This window comes from Diadema antillarum, unplaced genomic scaffold (genome assembly GCF_040938485.1).
Source record: "Diadema antillarum isolate AM-2024a unplaced genomic scaffold, OU_Dant_1.0 seq00001119_RagTag, whole genome shotgun sequence".
Taxonomy (NCBI): domain Eukaryota; kingdom Metazoa; phylum Echinodermata; class Echinoidea; order Diadematoida; family Diadematidae; genus Diadema; species Diadema antillarum.
Genome location: NW_027271933.1, coordinates 301,212 through 328,771, shown reverse-complemented (window position 1 = coordinate 328,771; position 27,560 = coordinate 301,212). Strand labels below are relative to the sequence as shown.

General features: G+C 36.9%; 1 protein-coding gene across 1 annotated transcript; it reads right to left on the bottom strand.

Annotated features, from left to right (window-relative positions):
• Positions 1-27,049, bottom strand: LOC139743891 (angiopoietin-1 receptor-like). Its single transcript, XM_071654359.1, has 5 exons — positions 26,821-27,049; positions 22,353-22,700; positions 20,411-20,659; positions 229-360; positions 1-41 (listed from the first exon to the last, which is right to left on the bottom strand). The coding sequence occupies exons 1-5, from the start codon at positions 26,888-26,890 to the stop codon at positions 1-3; spliced, it is 840 nt and encodes a 279-aa protein (XP_071510460.1). The 5' UTR covers positions 26,891-27,049.
• Positions 27,050-27,560: the final 511 nt, after the last annotated feature.

Here is a 27,560-nt window from a genome sequence, read left to right as displayed (position 1 = left end):
TTACCAACGCTCTTTGTGCGTGACTGGCATTGTTGAAATAACTGCAGGCATGAACAGATACGGAAAGAGAGAGGGACTGTGGGACCTAATCGGTACTACCATCCACTCTCGTAATAAAGAAAAACAGTGCATACAAAAAAAAAGATACTTTGTGGACAACAGAGCGGTTTTTTTTTTTATTGGAGTAATGTAATTAAAATTGGATTGCACGCCTGTAATCATTATTACCTGTTTCACAATGATCGCCCATAAATCCTGGAGGACAAACACAGCGTCCTCTATGGTCGTCACATATTCCTCCATTGTAGCATGTCGGGCAGGTATACTGACAACTCGGCCCCCACAGGTTATCAAGACATCCTGGTTTAAAATTTCAAACAAGAAGTTCACTGAAACCCTTCTTTGTTTGCACTGAGTGTTCTGATAACAGAGCCAATGGTGTAAAAATAGACATACGAGAGGGAACTTGTCAAACTGTGTTCCATTCGAAGTTGTTATGCAAATTATTTGTTTGTTTGATTTATTTTTCTTCCCACACAATTTCATACATAAATCAAGATTCTTTTAAGTGATATCACATGAAATATTAGTATACAGGTTACAGCGTACATGATTCAAGAAGAAAAAAATGAATGTGTAAATTAATTCCTTTAACAAAAAGATATACTATATTACAAAAATTTCCAAATAAATACCTGAGAAATTATGAAGAAGAAGGACTGCCACTATAAGCGAAAATAACAGCTTATACAGCACACTAGGGGGATACTACTGAATATAATACACCGTAAATGCATCATGCTTTATATTCCAGTACGTAAATACGAATAGAAATGAAGGGGATTATGATGATGGTGATGCCAACAGGGTAATCATGACAAAAAAAAAAAAATGTGATAATGAAGATGAAAGTGAAGGTGGTGATAGTGAAGTGGTGAAGGTGATGGGAATAAAGTGAAATGATAGACACAATTTTTTTTATATTTAAAAAATGAGCAAAGAAAATGGGATTAAATCGGACCAAGGACTTTCTATTTTTCCACTAATAAATCATATTCATTTTGGTTAGTTTTTCTGTTTTCGTTTGTAACATACTCAAAAAGCTGCCCTTGCATTTATTCCCTAGTTGAATATTCCATCAGGTTTATGCCAGGCTCCAGTGTGTACGAGTGTGTCACACACAAACACACTGATATAGCTTGTGACCATTCGAGCACTGAGAATTAAGGGTTTCTGGGACGAACACTGAACTAGGGCTTTCTATAGCTCAGTCGGTAGAGCACCGGGCTAGCAATTCGGAGGTCTCGGGCGCGAGTCCCAATGGAATCCCATTTTATTTGCTCATATTTCCACTAATGTATCAAATATATATATATATATATATATATATATATATATAATTACATTTAAGCACGGGAATTATAGCTTTGGAATTTTAACAGAATTATGAGATATTGACATGAGTGTTCACCATAATGATTATTGAACTTAAGCTGAATCGTGCGCACCTCACAGAAAAAAACAAAAACCTTTATGGAAACGCTATTTTTTATCACTACGTGAAAGATAGTGAAGCAAGCATACTAGGCCTGCAGACGATGGCCAAAAAGTGGCTTAAAAAAGGCTCAAATAGCAACTATCGTATAACAAGCAAATTTTACTTTAAAAAAAAAAGTATACGTCCTGACAATATCCCACATGATTACCCTGAAAATCTAATCGGGAACATGCTCAAATGACGTCATCAAAATGGCGTCTTAAGAACTGCAATTTTGCTACAGTAATTGTCACTTCGACATCTCTAATAATGAAAATGGAATATTTCGGGAGGGAAGTGATTCTAGCTACAGTAATGCTATTTCTCATGTAGCTCAGGTCATCAGCCATCAAGTATGCTCATTTTCAGTTGAGCTGGTGAGTTGCACGCATACCAATAGCGTTTCTACAGCAACCTTACACTGGCGTAGCAGAAATAAACAAAAATTCCATCATTATTATCATTTAATTTGTTGATATATAATAAGAATGTCTGAATATATGTTTTTTGATGTAGGTTGTTGGTTTCAGCGAAGTACCAAACCAATTTCCGTCTGAATAATGTGTTAATAAGGGGGAAATATAGTCATTGCCATGGTAACTCTAACATGAAAAAAAACCCCTTAATGATACAATGTAATTCTTTCTACCCAAATAGTTATGCTTAATAACTTTCAAATAAATAGGTGCCCAGTGAAAATATCCAGTCACTAGATGACTCAGCTCATTGTAAGGGTAACCATGGTCACCAAATGCAATTGTTTCCATGGCAACGAGAAAGAGCTTGGGGACACAGGTTTAGGCAATGGAATGAGAGTACAATTTCAACATATCGGTCTAGTGTCATTTTGCTTGTGTATTCTATTTATCAAAATATACTAATATGGATGTCACACTTGAGGTAAAGAACTATATGACGATGATGTACATACTCCGCCTGGTGAGCACTCAGCCTGATCTTGTCATCCCTAGGGACAGGACCATGCAGCTGCTTAGGTCAGGTGCGCAATACAGTGGTGATACCTTTGCTTGCCTTTTTCATACAGTGCAGCCATGTCATTGTCATTATTCTAGTGACACTTTCTCAGCTACTGTGCAGTCATAGCATTGGCATCACATACATCCCTTCTCCATGTTCTCAGCTTTATTGTGTTGTTTCTGTTTTGATTCCAAAAACATGAAACACAAACCAGCAATCTAAGCGGCATTTCCTAATATCCTTGGTAAGTTAATCATAATCCATAAATCATTTATGTAACTCCAAAGATTTCAAATTGATTTTTCCTGTTAAATCATAGAAGGTTGGAAAGCTTTTTTTTTCACCAAAGACAAATGTTTTGCAACATAACCGTTTTTGCTAACTAACCTCATCTCTACGTTAATTCTCATTTTATTCTCTGGCCCTTGTAATAGTTATGTTGTTTTGTTGTGCGTGTATGAATTATCTCACGTACCTCTACTTGCTTGTACAGTGATATGGATTGTAAAGCAAGACCATAGGGTTACAATTAATGTGTTATTTTTCCCCCAGCATCCACGTGACTGCCCTTGTATCGTCAAATTGTTCATAATAATGATTATAATAATGATAACAATAACAATTACTTTAGGTGGAACACTAAGGGGAATCTTTTGTCTTCTCTCATTGTTCGAGAGAGCGAATGATTCCCCTTAAAGTCAACTCTCTTTTGTGACGGAATAAACCTAATTGTTTGAGTTCCCCCTTAGTCGCATATACAATGTAGTAGTATAATTGTGTAGCAGTAGTAGCGCCTAACAGGCAGCAGAAGCAGTAGTGTTTCAAGAGCTCCTGAAATTTCGTATATTTCGTCATTACTGTGTGATAATCTGAGTTACATTGAATAGTAAATTGTTGTATATCACTCTCTGACTCTTGTGGACCTTTCTGAAGGTATGTAATGGAGTGATTTTCTAGAAATAACCGAATATCCCTCTGCTGTTTGCAACGATTGGTATGCGAAATACACATGTACAGCAGCCATTACACAGGGGCATAAGCTAGCACCCCTCCAGTCGATGACCTCAGCCAGCACTACGCGCTACACAATTGAACTTGGATCTGGTGGATACCATCACTTTCTATGGACCTTTTCATGATGCAGCCGAGTCACGCTTTAAACTGCTTTACGTTCTACATGCCCTTTGGCTGTTACTGTGTGTGTCGAACCAGTATGCATCTCTCACCGGCAAATACAGCATTGAGGTGCCATTTACCAAAACTCTACGCCATCAAAAGTTCTTCAAACAACGAATCCGAATCCCGTACTACAGTAACAGTGCGTCATCGTTTCAACATGAGCTTCTAATTTGTGGCGACATCAGCCCTAATCCTGGACCTGATTCTGCCACACTCTCGGTTCATCGACATAGGTACTCCTTGTCGACACTGAGACAACTGAGACATGGAAGCGAAGCACGGAGAGCACCCTTGTCTGCTTGAAGAGCCATTAAGAATCTCGGCATTACGGCCATTCCCCTACCTCGTGGTGGAACTCGAGGTGGTACCAGGAAACAACGCCACCGCACACAACGTTGTGTTGGTACCACAAGTAAAATAAGCTTGAAACCACAACAAATTCCAGTGAGGGTAACCTGTCGCACTTCCAAGCCCCCAAATACTACACCGGACCCCAGATGTCTATCAAAAGTGGAGATACCATACTCCAAGAACAAGGTAAAAAAAACCATGATATACCTACCCTTCTTCTAAACGCTACATCTTTGAGAAAAAAAAATGACGAACTATCCATAGTCGCTAATAACCACTCCGCTGATGTTATTGCGGTGACAGAAACTTGGTTTGATCCTGACACCCCTCTAGATATGTTCAAACTTTCCGACTTCTCACTTCATTCATGATGCAGGGAAACCCGTCGACCTGGTGGTGGAGTAGCTCTCTATGTAAAACATCATCTTAATGCACGAGAACTTGATGTCCCAGTACCCGACGGAATCAAAGTACTTTGATTGCATTTGAGACCCTCTAGACTTCCTCGCCAATGTTCGTGCCTCATTATGCGTAGTGTACTTTCCCCCTCAACATCCCAGAGCCCATGAGCCCATGTGCGTGTATGTGTATGTGTGTATATGTGTATGTGTGTGTATGTGTGTGTGTGTGTGTGTGTGTGTGTATGTGTATGTGTATGTGTATGTGTATGTGTATACCAGTGTATGTGTATGGCAACTGTGATGTGTGAAAGCGTATGCTTCATGTTACCATCCGATTCGATTGAATGAAAACTGTACACTTCCAATCATTAGCTTGTATGGTACATGTATCATTGTATTGTGTTTTAAAACCATGCATAATTGATGTATTGCAGTAATGTAACGTAAGGGAGGGGACTGCATTATACAAGTTCGCTTTTTAGCAGCCCCTCAATTTTCATTTCCATTAAGTTCTTTTAAGAACCAATATGTATTGTTATGTTCCAAGATATGTAATCATTTGAAGTGTATTATCTGTGTATATTGATTGGAAATGAAAATTGAAAAACAAAAAACATGCATGATTGTGAACATGCATGTGTGAAATGAAATGAAATGAAATGCGTACGTTGATCATCTGGTGTCTACTATTGATAATGTTTTGACCAGTTGCTATATCCAGAAGCTGGGATCACATTACTCGGTGAATTTAATGATCTTGATCTGCAACCGATCCACAGCAACGTCAATTTTAAACAAGTTGTTTTTCAAGCCACTAGAGGAGTAAACATTCTTGACAAGATCATTACAACTAACAGCTTTTTGTACAACGATACTTGTGTAATATCACCTATTGGAATGAGCGATCATAATTGAGTTTTGTGGTGTCCAATGGAATCGATATCAAAGTCCAACAAATTACGGAGAAGGATAGTACGGCCTCTGACCGACAGTGTAAAAAGAGCCTTTGGTAGCTGGATACCAAGTCATACCTGGGAGGAGGTTTTCCAGGAACAAGATCCTTCTGTCAAGTGTGACGTGTTGATGAATTCAATTCAGAGTCAATTGGATGTGTACATACCTGCCAGGGTCACCCATGCCCACAGTTCAGATAAAGTATGGATGACCGCTGAAATCAAATCTTTAATCCGTGTAGTAGGCAGCTTGCCTTTCAACAGAATAACATATCACTTTGGCGTCATTTCAGAAATAAAGTTACTCGTTGTATCAAAAAGGCCAGATTCGCTTATTATAACAAAAGAGTGCAGCACCTCAAAGTTGACAACCCTGCAAAGTGGTATAAGTATATCAAAATACTTACCAACAATGATGCACGCCCAACACCAATCTCAGTACCCGGGACTGATGCCGGTGATCCCCGTCATTTCAAGGTTACAGCGGACTGCATAAACAATCATTAAAATTTATGTCAGTAGCAGGTGACCTAGCTCCCCTCGATAGAGACCATCTACCAGCTTACCTCTCCTCTCCGTCTCCTTGTCCTGAAATCCAGCCGTGGCAAACTTACCGAAAGCTGCGTTCACTCAACAAGTGTAAAGCAGGTATTACCGGAGACTTACCGGTCCGCATCCTTTGTGAAATCGCGTATGAGATTTGCTTCCCACTGACAAACGTACGCTTCCTTCCAATCATCGGATGTCCCGCGTCAGTGGAAACAAGAACAGGTGGTTTCCCATACCGAATTGCCATCCACCAACAGTAGAGAATTTACGGCCAATATCTCTGACTAGTCATTTTGCCAAAATCGCAGAGTCATTTATGTGCAATTGGTTGTTGGAAGATATAAACAGTCAAATAGACCCTAATCAATATGGAAATCGCCCAGGTTTGTCAACGAATCATTATCTCATTAAACTCCTTCATCAGGTAATAGAAAATGCAGAAAATGCTCGCTCCGTGTCTACTGTTGTTCTTACCGATTTCTCAAAAGCCTTCGATCGCATTGATCACAATATCCTCGCCCAGAAATTGATTGCCTCGAAAGCTCGACCGTGTCTCATTGCATGGATTTTAAACTTTCTGGAAAATCGGCAACAGTGTTCACGATATATTGGAAAATTGTCAGACCAGTCAACGGTGTGTTCTGGGGTTCCACAGGGAACGAAATTGGATCCAGTTCTGTTTCTTTTAATGATAAACGATGCTAGTAAAGATTCCTTGGTGCCCTATTTCAAGTATGTGGATGATCTGACGTTTGTTGAAAGCAGGAAAGAAAGCCAACCACAAAATATTCAAAGTGCCCTGAATGATTTCCATGAATGGTCTCTACGCAATAGCATGACTTTAAATCCTGCAAAATGTGATGTTATGACAGCGTGTTTCTCCAAAAACCCGGCAATTTCAATCCCTCTTTCAATAGGCGACAAGATTCTCAAAACAGTTGACAAAACCAAAATACTGGGCATCACCATTCAATCAAACCTGAAATGGGATTCCCATACATTTGTATATCTGACCTATTGAATCGGTGTAACAAAAAGCTGTACATTCTAAGGTGTCTGAAAAGACACAGGTTGCCATTGCGTGACATGATCACAATCTATTGTGGATACATCCGACCTATACTTGAAAATGGAACACCTGTTTTCAGTGGCAGCTTAACAAAAGAAGGTAGTGATCTCCTTGAAGCCATTCAAAAACGGTCTTGCAGGATAATACTAGGCGACAATTATACCACGTATAATGAAGCACTTGAAATCTGTTCCTTGGATACGCTCAGAAACAGGCGAAACAAGCCTTGCCTAAATTTTGCCACTAAAGTAACCCGAGACCCATTGTGTAGTGATTGGATCTCTACTACACAGAATGTCAACTTCAGCCTACGTAAAAGACATAGATATCAACAATTTATCTGCATAACAAAACGGTTTCAAAGTAGTGTCATTCCTTACCTCATATATACACTTATTAAATGAATAGCGTAGTTTTGTTTTGTTTGTTTGTCTTCTTTTATGTCTCCTCCACAAAGTGCCACAGAATATTTATTATTTCCCTCATTATGTAAATTATTATGTGCATGGTATGCGTTGCCAGAGAATATATCATCAATATAAAAAAAGATTGTGAACCACAGGGTCAAGGGTTTAATGACAAGTTAACAAGGGTTACAGCTCGTTATTCCGAAGGTTCGTTTTTCCGAAGGCTCTTTATTCCTAAGATTCGTTAGTCCGAAGGTTCATTGTTCCGAATTTCATTTTCGGATTAACCGATCTTCGGAATAACGAACCTTCGGAATAACGCCACAAATTTTCGGATTAACGAACCCTTTTTCATTTTCGGATTAACGAACCTCTATAGGTTTAGGGAATTTGCGTGTTTCGGATTAACGACCCTTCGGAACAACGAACCTTCGGAATAGCGAACCTTCGGAATAACGAACAGCACCCTAAAAAAAGTATAGGCGTAATTGTATCTGTTTTATATATCATTATTCTCAGAAACGGTTCAAAATGTTTTATAATGTTATTTTTCAGTGTTTTGATGTCGTTTATTACGTGAGATCAAATTCTGGTACAAAAATGTGCAATAATATAACACAGTGTTGGTTAGATACAATAGTGTATATGTGTTAGTTAGATGTACGAGAGAGTGTGTGTATTAGTGGAATGAGAGTTAGAAGAGAGAGAGGGGGGGGGGGAGGGAGAGAGAGATGTGCAAATATCAGACGGATTTAAAACGGTTTCAAACAAAATGGTTTCAAAATAGTGTCATTCCCTACCTCATACACTTATCAATGAATAGTAGTGGGTTTTTTTGTTAGTTTGTTTGTTTTGTTTTATTTCTCCTTCATAAAGTACCACAGAGCATTCACTATTTCCCTCATTAAATGATGATGTAATTTTGAAGGTATATATATTTTTTTATTATGATGTGCATGGTATGAGTTGTCAAAAAGTTTTTCATTGATATAAAAAAATGGTTGTGGATCACAGGATCAAGGGTTTAACGACAAGTTGAAAAAGTATGATTGTATCTTTTTTATGTATTATCCTCAGAAACGGTTTAATTTTTTTTTAATAATACGTTTCATCGTTTTGTTGTTGTTCATTTGTGAGATTGAATTTTGGTATAAAATATGCAATAATATAACACAGAGTGTTGGTTATAGAAACAATAGTGTATATTTGCTTGTCAGATATACGAGAGAGTGTGTGTATTAGTGGAATGAGAGTTAGAAGAGAGAGAGAGAGACAGAGAGAGAGGGGGAGAAAGAGAGAGAGAGAGAGAGATTCGTGCAATTGTCAGATGCTATTTTCGTGTATACATGTATTATAACAATGCGAATATAGTATTTATTTGATTGACTGATTTGATGAAATGCTCTGTGTATAGATTGAATGTATTCTGATTTTGGAGTTTATGTTTAGGAAGAGAAGATTGTGAGAAAATCTTGGTTGTGTAAAATGCGTTGATTTGAGCCGTATGACAACACAACATCTGTATTAAAAGTATAAATGACCGGCATATTATGATTAACATAAGCTCATTTTTTTTTTTTGGTAATCATTGAGAATAGTGATATACAATGTATTGTATCTTATAATATTTGGGAGGGGGGTTGTATTATAGGTTAATCTAATTTTGCAATGGTTAAGATGAATAAGATTGACCCTTTTTTTCATTACTACACTGTATTTTGTGAGAATTTTTATGTATTCATGGCGATTTGCAATGTCTGTATTTAAATTCAGCCTCCGGGCTGCGAAAGATATTGATCAATAAACCACCTTTTCAATTCACTTCAATACAAAGTAACAGGGCAGTTGCAACAGAAAACGTAAAGCCCCTCAGTGCATTACACCCCCCCCCCCTTTCCACTTTGTAATAGGGCACATAAAGCCCCTCACTGCACTACACTACTCCCCCTTCCAAAAGAATGTAGGAACCCAAATAACATTCGATGCCATACTCCAGGGAGGTGGGGATCACAGTGCATAGGTATGTAGAGGTCAATCACAGAGGAGTGATGTGCAGACTTGCTCTCACTCCGCGCTCTTGTGTTACCTTGGTAACGAGATAAGGAACGGTGCGAGCCAAGCAGTGGGTGGTTTGCACTGTATAGCTGTAAACTTTGTTCGTGTAACTCCACTCATCCATGTACGATATGTGACCGTGCACCACAAAACGAACAAAAAGTCGCACACACTGATTTTGTGTGAGAACTGAATATAGGTGAAAAGGGTCAACCGAGCCGATGTTGACTTTTGCATATTGTGACTCTGCACCTCAAAACAAACAAAAAGTCGCCAGACATGAATTTTTAGTTAAGACCATATTCTGAAAAAAACAGACTTTAAGCTTTAAAATGATGTATAACTCAAATCAAATGGACTCTCCTAACCTATCTAAATATTGGAAAGAAAGCACAAACTCAGGAAAAGTGTGAACTGAGAAAAGAGGCTCTGAAGTACAGTGTGTGTTCAAGCACTTAATCTTTACCAAACTGTGCTGGCTGTGCGATGAATGAGACAAAAAACAGGAAGTAAACCCCCAGAGTAACAACAATAAAAGGATTATCAGATTAAACTGAAATTAAGCATGCCTCATTAACACATTCTGTCCATAATTAATGCAAACTTTCAAAGCAGTAGCACTATCCCTTCAAAAGTTATTAGAGTCGAAAGTGAAGAGTGTGGACAAGGTTTTTCAGAAATGAAAAAAGGGATTCTAAAGACACACCTAATCACAATATTCTACCAAAAATGTTCGAGATAAACTGCTAAAAAACACACTTTCCTGCCCGTTTCATGATACCAAATTTTAGCATAATGTAAAAGAAGACCCGCTCTTTCAGAAAATATGAAAAAGTCAAGTTCGGCTAGGTTGACCCATTTCACTTATTTTCAGTCCTCACGCAAAATCAGTGTGTGCGACTTTATGTTCGTTTTGAGGTGCACGGTCACAATTATTCTGAAAGAACAAGTCTTCTTCTACATTATGCTAAAATTTGGGATCGTAAAACGGGCAGAAAAGTGTGCTTTTTAGCCGTTTTTCTGGAACATTATTTGGCAGAATAGTGTGATTAAGTGTGTTTATAGAGTCCCGTGTTCATTTCGTAAAAACCTTGTACACACTCTTCACTTTCAAGTCCTATAACTTTTGAAGGGATACCACTTCTGCTTTGAAAGTTAGCATTAATTAAGGACAGAATGTGTTGATAAGGCATGATCAATTTCAATTTAATCTGATAATCCCTTCATTGTTGTTACTCCGGTTTTTTATGCCTCCGCCACGAAGTGGTGCCGGAGGCATTATGTTTTCGGGTTGTCCGTCCGTCCGTCCGTCCGTCCTTCCGTCCGTCCGTCCGTCCGTCCTTCCGTCCGTCCGTCCTTCCGTCCGTCCGTAATGAATTTTGTGGACAGGGTAACTACCAAAACCTTTTGAGGTATCCTAATGAAACTTGGCATGTATGTGTATTAGGGGGTGAAGTTGTGCCTATCAACTTTTGGGTGCACATGCTCAAGGTCAAAGGTCAAAAGGTCAAGGTCAAATGCTTAAAATTTTATAATTTCCCCCATATCTATGCAATGCCTGAAGATATTTTCTTGAAACTTAGTGTATACATGTACTACCCAATTAAGATTCTCTGGTGAAAGTTTGGGGTCATGAGGTCAAAAGGTCAAAGGTCAAAAGGTCAAGTAAAATGTTAAAATTTCACTTTTTTCTCTGTATCTTGGAAATTGTTCAAGGTATCTTCATGGAACATAGTGTATATGCATCTACTGACTGGCAGTGGTTATCTAGGGAATTTAGGGTTCATGGGGTCAAAGGTCAGGGGTCAAAGGTCAACGGCAATACTTCAAAATCTTACTATTTTCCTTATATTTATGCAATGCCAGCAGGATATTTTTTTTTTTAAACTTGATGTATGCATGTCTAACCCAATAGGGATTCTCTGGGATTTTTTTTTGCCAAGAAGGTCAAAGGTCAAAAGGTCAAAGATCAAGTGAAAGTGCTGAACTTACTTTTTTCTCCATATCTCGGAAGTGGCTCAAGTTATCTTGAAACTTAGTACATGCTGAATTTATGTATGTTCTGCCTGACAGTGCTTCTCTTATAAATCAAAGGCCAGATGAAAATGATAACAAATTACTGTTCAATACAGAAATTGCGCTTTTTCTCCATACCTTGAAAATTACTCAGTGCATAAACTTATGAAATGGTCAAAGTCAAGTTAAAGTTTTTAAATCCCCAAGTACATGCTCTCCTATTCATCCAATTAAACATAGGTCAAGGAAGGTAAACATTCAATACATTTGTGACAAACTTGTCATTTTAATATTTTGCCAATTTTGTGAAAATGTAATCACACATTGTCCACATGTACTATAGACCTATTAGGAGAATCATGCATTATGGCGGAGGCATACCAGTCGCCATATTGTAGCGACATTTCTAGTTTACATCCTATTTTTGTCCCATTTATTGCACAGCCAGCACGGCTTGGTAAAAGATTAAGCGCTTGAATAGACACTGTACTTCAGAGCCTCTTTTCTCAGTTCACACTTTTCCTGAGTGTGTGCCTTCTTTCCGATATTTAGATAGGTTAGGAGAGTCAAATTTGTTTGAGTTATATATCATTTTAAAGCTAAAAGTCTGTTCTTTCAGAATATGCTCTTAACTAAAATTTCATGTCTGGCGACTTTTTGTTTGTTTTGAGGTGCAGGGTCACATATGTAAATAGAAGTTGGGTTGAATTTTGTGTTTTGTCTGATAGTGTTAACCTAGCTTGATAAAACTATACTTGTCAGTATCAAGATTTTAGACAGTAATTCTTTGTTCCATTTAATCAGAAGATCAGTCACAATTCAATGTGTGTATTTACTATTTAGTGTGATTTTCATCCTAGGCCTATGCCAAACTATACATTGGTTTTAAGGATTTGTGATTTTAGTTAACAAACACATGGCCTAACTGACTTGTTATATGCTATTATTTTTATCTAATGATGGCATATAGAGCATAGGGTTATTTGGCTTTAATGGGCATTAACTAAAATTTGATATTATTTGTTATTATTATGTTAAGTATTTTCTAATATTGATATGGAGTAATTTGTGGATAAATGAAGCTATAGAAACTTAATTGTTAATTTGACCAGGCATATTTAGTTGTTTGAGAATCCTTATCTACATGTAGTTGATCACAAATTTGAAAGCAACCGAAATAACATTTCATTATGATATGGTTTTAGTTTGATAATTATAGGTTTTATATTATTTCGATTAAGTTATTTAACATAGGTGATTTGCGGTCAACTTCTGTTCCCACCTTAGGTTTTTTAACCTAAATGAGACAATTATGCTACAGGATTACTTTATAATAATTAGCTCGGTTTAAAGCGACATTGAAACATACTTTTTATTTTGAATAATGGAATCATATAATTTTGTGGATTATCTAACAGTCCTTCTTACTGTCCTTTATTTCTAAAGCACTTAGGAGTTATATTGACATTGTGGTATGCGTTTTTTTTATAATAATGGTTCATTAATATAAATGTATTAAATCATCATTGTAATTAGCTTTTCTACTATGGATTTAATCTAATGTGTGTTGTACCATTATAGATGTTGGAGCCTCAACCAAGTTTATAACCTCTAACTTGGGCAAATGGGTAGTGAGTCGTTATAGCCAGGGTGAGTTCTCCATGAGTTCCTTCAATTGAATTCATTGTTGTTTTTTGTGGTGTTATAATCTGGATTTATTTTATGTGTAAACAAGCCGTTCATGATGAGTAATCTGTCGTTATTAGACAAATTTTCATGTTGCGTTAATTCTTTTGTGATTTGGAGTCGCTATATTATTTGCATTCATTTTCCTTATATGAGGCTGGTAATTGGTAAACCCTCCAGACTATAAATGAGAGATAACATTGGATGGTTAATTTTCAGTTGGCGGTTGTCCTAGCTCATAATCATTTTAATTTGATTGCGGCATTTTGATGCATTGTTGTATAATGTACTGTTGAGTTAATTTAAGACACTCAGTCTATTGTTCACAGTGTGACATTTTCTATGTGTAATGACATAGTAAATGCTCATTTTTGTCTTGTGCGGCTTAAACTTTGACCATTTCATTGTTACGATTTATGACATTGTAATCTTTGTGAACATTACTTCATTGTAAATGTTTCATTCTGTTTTTGGTTCTTGTTTATGTTATATTATACAGGTTTTTCTTCTGGTTATATTCTCGGTGTGTCCGATATAAAAAGTGATTGGAACTCCACTGAATGAGTCGTGCGTGCCTTTATCCTGTGTCACCATGATAATGATAATAATAATAATATAACCTGCCATTTACAATAAAGATGTGACCAAAAAGTAAACTAAGAGGACATTTTGTTTGTTTTTCCTCTTTCCTTATAATGTTTCAAGATACAATAAAAGTATAGATCATACTTAAAAACAGAAGAGGATAAATTGATGAACTAACTTGACAAAGAGAATGAGGAAAACATGGAAGAGATAGAAAGAGAGAGGGAGAGAAAAGTGCATTAAAAACAATAGCAAAACTGAGATCGAAATCAAGCCCTAAAACATAACAAGAGAAAGAACCGAAAAAAGAAAAACAAAGAAGAAAGAAGAAACAGCAAGAAAAAGAGAAGAGAAAAAACAAATAAAAGGAAAATATGTAAAGAGGAGAAAAATAAAAAGCCATAGAAAAGGGCTTGGGTCAGAAATTAAACGATTGACACAGCGGCTTAGAATTCTCTACCTAAAATATGACAAATTTACATATTATTGAGTATAGACAGGTTTTATACTCAGCTGGTTTTAGGTATAAATGACAGTTGATTCATTATTCGGTGGATAGCAAATTTCCCATCATGGATATTGCAAATTTTTGATGATTAAAAAAATTGGCTTTAAACATCATGTTGCTTCAGATGCTGACAATTTTGGTATTTTTTAAGTATGACATTAAACATTATATATAATTGTTTTGTAGATTTTTATCATAGCAAACATGTATCTAAAGTTGGCCACACCCTCCGGCCTCCCCATTCCAGAACTCTCACCGCCAACATGTAAACTAATGCCATACATGTTCTAAATATTTTGCTACGTACTTTTCTACTGTGTAAGCACAAAATATAAAATGTTATATATATTAATTTTCTGTGCAGCTTCATGTAAGACAGATGAACAATACAATCATCCTTGCTTAGAATAATGAATCTCTAGAAAGCGTAAGGTAGGTATCATGTAACATATTTTTTTTTTTGGTCCTTTTCATTTTTCAATTTGATGTTTGTCGAGGAACTGTATTATTTTCTTTGTCGTTGTTCTCTCCAATCTTTGAAGGTCATATTTTTCATATTTGGTCCGCTACAACAAAAAGTATCCGAAAGTCGGGGGAGGACAATTTTCTGAAAATGGCATGACATTATTCCCTTACTCTTCTATTTTAATTTCATATATATAGCACAACTCAGAAAAGCACTCGGTTGCGGAGATATCAATGATTTTATTAGCGCATGTCAAGTGCTTGAGGAAATCAGAGTTTCGAGAAAAACGCCTTCAAAGTTTACCTTCCGACGCTATCATGATCAAGGGGAGGAGAGATAGGTCGCTGGAAGTCATGCTCCTAGCGACCTCTGCAATGTTCATTCAAGCTTAGCGCCAGCGATCTACGCACGACGAATCAATAATTAGGATGCCATGCACTGACCAATAAGATCGCTCCCTCGTTGCTAGATGCGGAGTCTAGCTGCGTCGCCAAATCCAAATCATCAGACATGATTCTGTTACGTTGAAAGTCGGAAGATCATGGCCCAGAAAAACCCTGATTTGTTGCCTTTCCTTTGATCACTTAGCTTCAAAATTTCTGCAGATGATAATTATACAAAACATTAGACTACAAAATTATGCCAAAAACAGAAATCCGATTGTTTTGACCAATTTTGATGATGCGACCTCAAACTCGAATTTCTCGACACAGCCATCAGCGAATTTAGGATCCTTTTGTTGTAGCGGGTCACATATGTCCTCTTCTTTTGTTTCTTTTTGTAATGTCATGGGAAAGATACATTCTTTTTTCTACATCACTCTTCCGAACGTTGCTAAAATTTGCAGAATCGCCAGTTACCTCTCTGTTTTCCCACAAACTTGTCATTCAAGAATTTCTTCATATCACTGGCGTAACTCCCGGAGAGGATGGGGAGCGGGGGGGGGGGGGGGGTTGTGCATTCCCCGCTCCCAGGTTTTGATGGGGGTGGGGATGGCCTGTGCAAATATCCCCCCACCTTTTTTGTATCAAAGATATGGTATTTTGCAATGATATTATATGCATTCTTTCTCAATTTGAAAATAATTCCATGTTATATTCATAGATTAATGTAATTTCAATACAAACTTAGACATTTTCAGGCTATTACTATCAAATTTCGCAGCGCGCTCTGCGCACCCAATCATATTTTAAATAGTCAAATAGGCAAACTTAATAGGTTTCCGCGCTTCGCGTAAACATGCTCACCTACAAGGGCACGATAAGAGTAAAAAAAAAGTCATAACCTGAGCTAAGAGACCGTTACTGATGTGCATATCCCGCTCTCGGAGAGATCTGACAAGTTTCAAGGCGCGCACTGGTATTTTTGATATATTGAATACATGTTTTAATAGTATTACGTCATGCAGGGATAAGCGCCATCACCTCCACGAACTTGTTTTGACAAAAGCTGTCAAATCACAAAACTGCAGTATTTTTAGTACTACTGTTTGTAAATTGCACTGTTAGTTCATAATAATATTATAAAATACTCTCTTTGAAGCATGCAGTGCTGTTTACTTCATGGAAAGAATGAGTGTCAGTTAAAACTTTTAATGTAAACATATAGTCTTAGCAAGTAACAATTAGAGAAGGGTAAGGCAGAGACAAATGACTTACCCTCTTCTTCCCTGCATTTGTGGAATTATTGATGATTATTGATGATCACCTATCCAAACGACGCGCATATTGTATATATATATATATATATATATATATATATATATATATATGTGTGTGTGTGTGTGTGTGTGACCGTGCACCTCAAAACGAACATAAAGTCGCACACACTGATTTTGCACGAGGAGTGAAAATAAGTGAAATGGGTCAATCTAGCCGAAATTGACTTTTTCATATTTTCTGAAAGAGCAGGTCTTCTTTTACATTATGCCAAAATTTGGTATCATAAAACGGGCAGGTGCAGGAAAGTGTATTTTTTTAGCAGTTTATCTCGAACATTTTTGTTAGAATAGTGTGATAATGTGTGTCTTTAGAATCCCTTTTTCATTTCTGAAAAACCTTGTCCACACTTTTCACTTTCAACTCTAATAACTTTTGAAAGGATAGTGCTACTGCTTTGAAAGTTGGCATTAATTATGGACAGAATTATGAGTTAATGAGGCATGCTTAATTTTAGTTTAATCTGATAATTCCTTCAATGTTGTTACTCTGGTGGTTTACTTCCTGCTTTTTGTCCTATTCATCGCACAGCCAGCACGGTTTGGTAAAGATTAAGCGCTTGAATAGAAACTGTACTTCAGAGCCTCTTTTCTCTGTTCACACTTTTCCTGAGTTTGTGCTTTCTCTCCAATATTTAGATAGGTTAGGAGAGTCCATTTGATTTGAGTCATACATCATTTTAAAGCTTAAAGTCTGCTCTTTCAGAATATGGTCTTAACTAAGAATTCATGTCTGGCGACTTTTTGTTTGTTTTGAGGTGCAGGGTCACATATATATATATATATATATATATATATATGTGTGTGTGTGTGTGTGTGTGTGTGTGTGTGTGTGTCATCCGCTACATCAAAAGGATCGTATCCGAAAGTCGGGGAGGACAATTTTCTGAAAATGGCATAACATTATTCCCTTACTCTTCTACTTTAATCTCATATAATAACACAACTCATAAAAATACTCGGTTGAGGAAATATCGATGATTTTATTAGCGCATGTCAAGTGGTTGAGGAAATCAGACTTTCGAGAAAAACGCCTTCAAAGGTCTCGTTCCAACGCTGTCATGATCAAGGGGAGGAGAGACAGTTGACAATAGAATATATGCTCCTAGCGACCTCCGCGATGTTCATTCAAGCTTAGCGCCAGCGGTCTACGCATGACCAATCAGTAATCAGGATGCTACGTACTGACCAATAACATTACTCCCTCGTTGCTAGGGGCGGAGCCTTGCTGCGGCGCTATAAATTTCGCTTTTTGCAGATGACACTTGCTTACTTGCTCACTACAATTATTTGTTACCCTTAATAAACTTTGTAAATGATGAAATTGGTTGATATATTTGAATGGTTTTGTTGTAATAAACTATTATTGAATACTAGTAAATCTCAATATGTTGTATTTAGATTAAGAGGGAAAAGAATCCAAAATGACATTGTTCCACTGGTAATAGGCGGTAACCAGATTGATCGAAGCCATAATGTACGATTCCTAGGCGTTATAGTCGATGAATATTTATCGTTGAAAGACCACGTCAGTTACGTCTGTACTAAAGTTTCTCGTAGTGTTAGTATCTTATCCAAGTTACGTCTCTATTTACCAAAAGAAACCTTAATTACTCTGTATAATGCCATAGTTATGCCTCATTTAATGTACTGTAATGTAGCTGGGGGAAATACTTATAAGACTCATATAGATAAGTTGATTGTTCTTCAGAAAAAAGCAGTAAGGTATATTACAAATTCAAACTATAGAAGTCTAAGTTTGCCATTGTTTATTCAAGTTCATATTTAGCCATTTGAAAAATTAGTTATCATGAGTTGCTTGATTTTTATGTTTAAGACACAGGGTGATCCTAAATCTTTCATGAAGGATGCGTTTGTGTTAAATTCTACCGTTCATGCTTATAATACGCGTAAAAGTAATCTCATTCATCAACCCTTTGCAAGAACTCAAACTGCCCAAAATTCATTTGTATAATTATGTTTGCATTAGAGAATGGAATAATTTGCCATTGAGAATTAGGTCAGCCTCAACACTATCCAACTTTAAACGTACATGTCTCATCTATCTTGAGGGAAATTTGTAAAACAAGATTTGATCAGGGAAGCTGAATTTAAAAGTATAGTAAAATAGAAAGTATCTTTCTGCAATTTCATGTGAACTACATGTATGTGCATTTTTGTGACACGTGTTTGTGTGATTGAATGTGTGTGTGCGTGTGTGTGTGTGTGTGTGTGTGTGCTTGAGTTGCATCTGTCCTATGTGAATATGTTACTATTATACTTCTTGTTAATATGTTTAAAACTTTAGTATGTTTTGTTTTGTTTTATGATGGATATCCGGGACCCCTTTTTTACAAGCTCTGCTTCTTTTGGGGTCCCAAACCATTCATTATTCTTAATGCTGTATCCTTTTGTAAAATGTCAAATGTTTAATGAATTGGTTAAATAAACTTGAAACTTGAAAACTTGAAAATCCAAATCTTCGGACACGTTTCTATTACGCTGAAAGTCGGAAAATCGATGCCCAGAAAAAACTCTGATTTCTTGCCTTTCCTTTGATCTTTTAGCTTCGAAATATTGGCAGACGATAGACAAAACATTAGACTACAAAATTATGCCAAAAACAAAAATACGATAGTCTTGACCAATTTTGATGATGTGACTTCAAACTCGTTTTTATCGGCTCAGCCTTCAGCGACTTTAGGATCCTTTTGTTGTAGCGGGTCACATATAGTCAACCTTTGAAACATTGTTCAAAATACTTTTATAACCTAATGGTATGAACAAAGCATTGTGCTTTCAAACATTTTTTTTTTTTTCGGAAGAGATTGTTTGTGTGTAGTCTGATAGTGATGTATGACAAAATGTGTATGCTGTTTTTATTAACAGTGCTTCATTTCTTTCAGAAGTACAGTATTTGTTGAAGTATTCCGTCGAGTATAATGAGTTTGCTTTGATATCGTACAGAGGTCCTTGCAAGACCCGTTTCAACAACATTGATTTCAGTGAGATCAGTGCCACTTATTGCTTTCAGTTTCGCTTAGCAAGTCTTGTGACTGAAACATGCCAATCAGAAAAGTGAGATAGCGAGACTTAAACCAATGAAAAGTTTGGTGAAACACCCTACAGGACTGCAAGAAAGGAACATCCATGAACTATCCAGTTTTATTGGAAGTGGGGTGGAGGTCGAGGAGGGTCTCATTTTATGAGAAATTGACTTAATCTATATTCTATTTCCAATCGAGTTGAACGAAGTTTCAGCTTGTCTTATGATTGTGCCAAATGCAAAACAAAAAACAGAAAAATCCAGCTACTGGGATGGAATATACATAATACACCGCTAATAATAAACATTGTGAATTCTGGATAGCTATGTTATAATGGTTACAGGCAAGTTTGAATGTAACCATGGTAACTATGGTCTCTCACAGGTTGTAGGTCTCAAATCCAGTCAATTAAATAGCTATGAATTTACATACTTATATAAATTTATAATGGTGTTTGTCATTGAGAAGGTGTTGAATTTTTTTTCTGAGAAAAACATTGTTTTCAGCATAAAGTTGCCATAGAAATGACCTAATTTGTGCTCAGATTTTTTGAAAAAGAGGTCACAAATGGGCCGAATTTTGCCTGAAGAAAGGCAGGAAATAAGAAATACATACACTAGCATGATTACTGTCAGTTGCATAATGAACATTTGAATATCCTAAAATTCCCATTCATTTTACCGGTTTTGGGGGATGGCCATGTTGATGGGCATGTTCCGGAGCAGAACTTTTGGGTAAATTTTACTGGTAAGTTTGTTAACACATTATATACTTTCAAATAATTACAAAATTTGTTTGTTATACGACAGTTGCCAGTTGACCCCCAAATTCAGCCTAAATCCGCTGGCCTACACAGGTTAGCGAAGAATTAGGAGGTAATCGTTAATGACATTCCCAAAGATTTACCTCGAACTATGAGTTTAATGATTCCACCTCTTTCAGGCATGTCGTTGTAGTAGTAATGATGTACTCCGGCCATCGACTCGCTTGCCCTGCTGATGTACAGTTCGTCAGATGACACGGAAGCGGAAAGGTCTGTCTGACCGTTGAGCATCCAGACTAGTGAGCCTGTGCCAGCTCCCACAGCGTTCATGACGAGACGTACTTCTTCGTCAATGCTGGCAGTTACCGTCAATTTATAGGGTGTAAATTGAGCTGTATTTATAACAGAAGACAAAATCAACCAAATGCACCACGTACTGACGATTTGTAGTATAACGCCACATTCCGTCCATTCTTTACCCATTCCCTGCGGGATTCTGTGGCCTGTGTATTGAGTCTATGCAGATGTCATAATTAAGTATGGAATGTGTTTATTTAGATCAACATAATTATTACCTATTGATGCTTCCCATGAATGAAAAAAACAAACAAACTGACAATGAACAAAGAGAAAAGGGCTAACCTCTCGAATGTCAAGATTGGCACCACGAATGTTTGTTTTCATATTCAAACAGAAGTCATTACCTAAACGTTACTTTGTAAATAAATGTAAACGGAAATTTGCTGTCATTTAAGACTATGATCGCAACATGATTATCTTAACCATAATGCTATAGAACTTCGCTTGAAGATCTACAAACGAAAATCTATAATATGACCTGCCGACAGCCACCATCTAATACCCTCAGGAGTAAATACAACTTGCAAAGATAAACATCGCGTTAAAATCATACCGTAAATAGTAAGCATATTTCTGATAAGTCAGTGCCATTGCGATATGTGCGCCGCATTTACGTTGGGCCAATAAAGACACCCCATGAATCATAACTGAGTTTCGGCTTGAATTTTTATTGGTTGGGTTACGTACCTATTGCTATTGCGACTGTGTTTCATCGTGAGTGTTATGAAACAGTCCAGTAATCATTTGATAAGTAACCCTAAATTATCATGTCCGCAAGTCAGCATGTACAATTTAGATTCTGATTTACATAGAGGTCGTTTGTTGGGGGAAATCAGGAATGTTATATTATTGTCCAGTTTATTCTGCATTTAATAATTAGTTTGTTCCCTTTGGCTGGAAAATAAAACGTGCATAACATAAGCATTGTTGCTAGTCGGGGGTGCCAAAATATATACAAGCATGAAACCATAGAAATATACAGTGGTACATGGGCGCATAGTGGTACGTGCGCTGGGTGCCAACGCACCCCGCTTCAGACCAAAAACAAAACAAAGCCGAAAAAAAAAACACTTCAGTCTGAGAGCAGTGGCGGATCCAGGGGGGGGGGGGCAACCGGCGCACGCCCCCCCCCCCTCCTTTATTTTTCGTAAAAAAACAAAAAGATATAAAAAGAAAAACAATGAAATGAAACCCGGAAGTGGCACCAGAAATATCAGTCACGCCCCCCCCCCCCCTTTACAGAATTCCTGGATCCGCCCCTGGAGAGCGACATCAACGCCGGACGCTAAATAATGTTATAATTATGGAATTTTTATTCTTTTTATTCTTTTACCAGGGACAAAAAAATAGGAAGAGAAAAAAGGAAAAAAAAACTGCACCTCGGGCTCTGGCAGCATTGATGTTAAATATATCTATTTTACAGTGTTTACTATCGATCGACCGCACTGTTATATTCGTACGGTATTTCACTCATTGTGCAACGGAATGTTTCAATTTCAATGCTTACAAACGTTCCGTCGCGTGGGAGAGAAATACCCCTCCCATACCCTCCCTGGAGCCAATAAATCAAATTAAGAAAAAAACCTCGCGGGTTACATAAGTGTCAAAACGCAGCCCCCCCCCCCCCCCCCCCCCCTTGGAAAAAGGTGGTGACGCCCCTAGTGGTATGAGAATCTCAGAGAGGGTAAATGAAAATACAGTGTGTCATTAGTAAGAGTATCTCACCGTCAGAACGAATGAAGAGAGTCGTAGCGGTCGTTGTCCAATTGTGCCGTTCAGCTCGACATGAGTAAGCCCCGAAGTTGTTTCCATTAGAATCAACAGGTAAGGTGACCTTTGCCGAAGAGGTGAGATAGCTTTCGATATTTGAACCCGATGGTAACTGACACGAGGAGACATCATCATCGTAAGAACACCAGCTTGTCACATCTGACCCCGTGGTCAAGTGTATTGACCTCTGAAAGGTCAATGTACTTGTAATGTCAGAACCACTCAGAACAGCTGCAAATGACGCTGGTTGATTGGGATCGTAGGTTGGGTTGAAACTAACGCACGTCATGTCCAGTATATTCCCTGAGCAATGAGACAAAGGTACATTCACCAGGCTATAATAATCCCACACTGCAAGATTCAACTTTTGGCGGAATCTCAAAGGAAGCTATGAATTACAAATAATTTTCCGAGTAACCGATAAACACACTTAACTATTAAGAGCGAATAGCTAAAGCTACTGTTATAGGGGGGATACGTCATTAGCAGAATTACCAATGAAGTCAATTCATTTACGGTTGAAGGTATATCAAATGATAAATTATGCAAGCAAACTGGCAGCTATGCAGGAAGGTCATGATTATGTGTGCGAAATGTGACATATTGATGTTAATAGAGATTACTCTGTCTGTACTTTGCAATTATTGTATCGAAACGGAAATGAAAAAGAAAATTTGGAAAGTCCACATGAGATTAGTCAAAGTTATGGCATTACGTAATATTTTGTGAACAGCTCGATGGGAGAGTCTTGAGTTGACATTATCAAACTCAGCAAATTTTGGTGATAATTTGGTTTCAACTAATTTCAGTAGTCTGTGGGAGCGTGAAGAAGAATCCAAGAAAGATATCATGTAACATTCCACGATTTTATGTTCGAAATGGACAAAAGAGTTAACAGTCCTGTGCGACTGATTTTACTCGATTCAGCAAAGTCAACCCACCTATGGTGTATGGTGTAAACTTATAGATATAGTTTCATGTTTGTCATTGATGCAGAAATCAATCAACATGCAGTGAGGTACGACTTGCTTCTCGTCGGAATGAACATAATTTTGTAAAGTGTTTTTATTTGTTTTGTTGTGTGTGTGTGTGTGTATGTGTGTGTGTGTCTTTTGGTCTCACTCAACATGTTATTATACCATCTTCTGTTTCTGTTTATTTTTCACTTATTTCACATTTAATTTGCACGCGTATTTTTCTGTATTCATTTGTGGCCTTCTATCAAAAGTAGATGAACGAAAAAAAAAAATCTAATTGCCTACACCCACACATAATTGTTGAAGGAAACTATCCCATCGAGCGTCAGTGAGGCAAGGTATAACCTTCCTGGTGTTGTTGCAATCGCCTACGAAGTCCTGTCTCAAATTCAACCTAGCAAAGTGGGGGTATAGACATCTCCTTTCTGTGTGGAGAGTAGCAGACTGTGCAATATCTTCTTGGCTGTCCACTTTTACCAGAGCCTTGCTCACAAGAAGATCTGGCAGCTCTAACGCCCTGTGTCAGGCAGTGCATGGACATTGGAGTGGAAGAATCTATCAATACGCATTTTTTTTTTTTTTTTTACGTAGTGACTCGAGGAGAAGACGACATTCGCATGGATCTTGGAGAGCTACTTCGTGGACTTTTTTTAAAAATTAAATTCAATTTAGATACATTTATTCCAGTCAGATCAATGACAAAATACATGGGCACATTCACATGGAGAAAGATAGTTAGCAGTGATCTGAAAGGAAGACATTTCCGCGAACGTTACACATAGCACGTAACTTGTGTTGGGATGCTCTATTATAGCACTACGAATTATGAAAAAAAAAATGATGCAAGAATGACATACATACACTTACAATAGATAGTAAAGAACACGAAGAAGAGAAGAAGAAAGAAAGTAACTTACTTTGATATTCACAGATGTAATAAAGTCAACAATTGCAATTAATGTCAACGTGATAATGCATGTTATGTGTGTTCATCTACACTGGACCAACAATTCTGTGAAATCTTACCTTTAACAGTGCATTGATAATCGGTACATTTCTCAAATCTGCTCTACAATAACTTCCATAGATGCTACATTAGTAGCATGTAGGCGTAGTGAGTTTCACAGTTTTACTCCAGTATTGAAAATACTGATATCAATTATGGCATTGTTCTCTGACTTGCAAGATGTATAAAAGCCGACGATCGTGTGCTGAAATTATGAAAACTCTTGATGACAGAAAAAAGTCTCTAGAATAGGATATAATAATTCGTCAATAGCTCGCTGTACACACACACGCACACACACACACACACACACGCACACACAAAATCAACAGTGCATCATGGCTATTGTGATTGGTCTCATTCTATGATGGTATTGTTCAGCATTCTTTCTTCGAGATGCACCAAGTAGCATTCGAACAATACATTTTCATTCATTATTAGGTGTGAATGGTATGCAGTTGCCCATACGAAATTACAATTAAGAAAAATAGTGGAGGAAGCGCCTACAGTATAATATTTGCAAGAAACTTTTAAGAAAAACGTGCCGGAGTCTATTAATACTATCAGTGCTTTTTAATACATTTTCCTCAACTTCTCTGATGTGATACTTTCAACTTAACTTTTAGTCTACATTGAACCCCAGGGAACTTGATACACTCAACCATATTATAATCATATTCTTACACCATTCAAATTAATTTCACATCCACCAAACATTTGAATCCACTGTGGTTACTAAATATCACAGGGTTTCATAATTGCGGATCAACTGACAGTTTATTGGGGTGAAAACATACACTCACTTTCTGCGAATTTTTGATTGTCTTTGAAGCTCATTCAAATCTTTGTGTATATAGAAAGTAAATTTTTCTCACCGTCTGCATAAAAAAGAAAGGAAAGCATAGGGTATGAATTTCCATGACCGTTAATGTATAAAATGAAAGGTAAAGTTCCTCTCAGAAGCATTGAGGGACACCACAGGATTTTTTTTTTAGACGTAAAACAGATGACTTCAAAATAATACATTTATAGCGATTTGAGAGACAAGTTCGGAACATGTCATGAATAATTTTACTAGTATCATAGTGGGTCAATGTTAAAAGCATAATACTGTGATTAATTGTATTAAAAGCCTTCGATAAATCTATGAATATGCAATCATAAAAGAGTTCTTCTGGAGATCCTTTTCTTCGTCACATCTCAGTAGATATATACTAAAATCTTTCACAAAATAGATTGCTTTATTTCTAGCCACTGACCACATAATGGAGAGACAATCATATCCACAAAAAGAAACATTCACATTTGGAGGTTGGTAAACAACACCAGCAACAATTATTTCCCTCCTCTTTATTTCCAAGATTTATAGATATTTGATCACAAACATTTTCATCAAGCTACAAGTCTGGCGTGGAAAAATATTTTTATGTATTTGGTTTGACCATTCCTACACCACAACATGTTTTTTTTTAATGTTCTATATCAACTGGTTAAAGAAGGAACTTGAGCATTATCATCATCTTGTAACCAGATCCATTAACTTCTTAGTCTATAAGGTTACAAAATACAGATTATTGCATCAAAGTTTTCCGAAAAATTCTAGAATTTCAATGTATACACGAAAATCTAGCACTATCAGGAGTGTTTGTGAATACAAAGAAATTTTCACTTTAATGACAATGAGAATCAATGTTTGTTTATATTAAAATGACATCTCGGTCTAAATATGCATTACCAAAACAAACTACGCTAGAGTTGTTAGAAGTGTCAAAGTAAATCGTATTAAGTCTGTCCTTGTTACTCGTGTCGTATCAGTCATTGTCCAAACACATTATCCATATATATATATATATATATATATATATATATATATATGCAGAAGCTAAATGCGAACATATGAGTGCATGTGTGTTTTGTCAGACTGCTTTTGTCAATTTAATGATGTACATTCAACGGTAATCCTGCAAGTAAACAACCATGCAAAAGACAATGCATGTATACCCACAATAAACACAGAAAAGTAATTTAAAAGTAGCATAACTAAGACATTACGTTTATGTTATAACTCGCAAGGCATGAAAACAGAAACCAACTTGTAGAAAAAAAAAAGCCTGAACATAAAAAGGTGCAATATTCCAGGACCTCTGGACCAACTTCACGTTATAAAACAACCTGATTAATTACATGTTTTCTTTTACGATGAACATCATGATAAAAAAAAAAAATTACAATGACCTAAAATGATCTATGTTCCATGAAAAATGCACATTATAGTACACGCTGTGTACATTGTACCATAGGAAACCTGTATAGTTCCACAATCGTGTTTACACAAACTTGTTCCTAAATCATGGTATCTAGCAATACACAATGGATTATGCCACTAGTATACCCAGTCAATTCAGAATAGCCTGAACCGTTGCATCGTGACAATACTTACCAAGAACGGACATGTTGAGGGTGATAATAACTGCACATCGAAGGACTAAAAATCGAAGTTGTTGTTCCATTTTCTTGACCCGTTCAACAATATTATGTTGGTGATCACACTGTTATTCTGCGATTAATGCAGTAATATAACATACATGCACATGAATGGAATCACGCAGAAAATCACCAAAGGCCTTCATCTTTTGTTTCTTGTAACGTTCCGCTTACCACAGTTTGTCATGGTTTGGGGAGAGATTTTTGAGACTTCAGTTTCCTGGTTCAGGGGTTCATCAAAACGCTGATGTGTAGGTAAAAAAAAAATCGAGGCGTTTAAAGTGTTACAATGCTTGTTCAAAGGGCATACTGCTATAGCATCAATAAAACTTGCACTTCGTCACCACATTTGACTTACAAGTGTATTGATTCATGATCGTGAGAGGGACAAAACCAGATAGGGTCTGTCTTTGCTGCTGTATGAATAATCTAATTGTCATGTCTTCATGTTTGGTTCGATTTCATGTTATAATTCTCTTCGCAGTTCTTCATATAAAGGGAGATATTTGTTGATATTCAGCTAAGATCGTTGTACACTGAGCAGTGTCGCTTAAAATTATCCAAATGATTCATTCAAGTAAGCACTAGGCAGCATGTTACAAGATGTCTTTGTTCTTACACCTCACCATGTTATTATATATATTTTTAGACGACACTCTTCAGATAATGAAGGACACAGTAATAGGTACAGCAAAA

Coding starts and splice junctions, on each gene's coding strand:
- LOC139743891 (XM_071654359.1), bottom strand. CDS start 26,890: ATGGAACAACAACTTCGATTTTTAGTCCTTCGATGTGCAGTTATTATC. Junction 22,701..26,820: donor CCTCAACATGTCCGTTCTTG/GTAAGTATTGTC, acceptor CTCATTGCTCAG/GGAATATACTGGACATGACG. Junction 20,660..22,352: donor TCTCTTCATTCGTTCTGACG/GTGAGATACTCT, acceptor TTATAAATACAG/CTCAATTTACACCCTATAAA.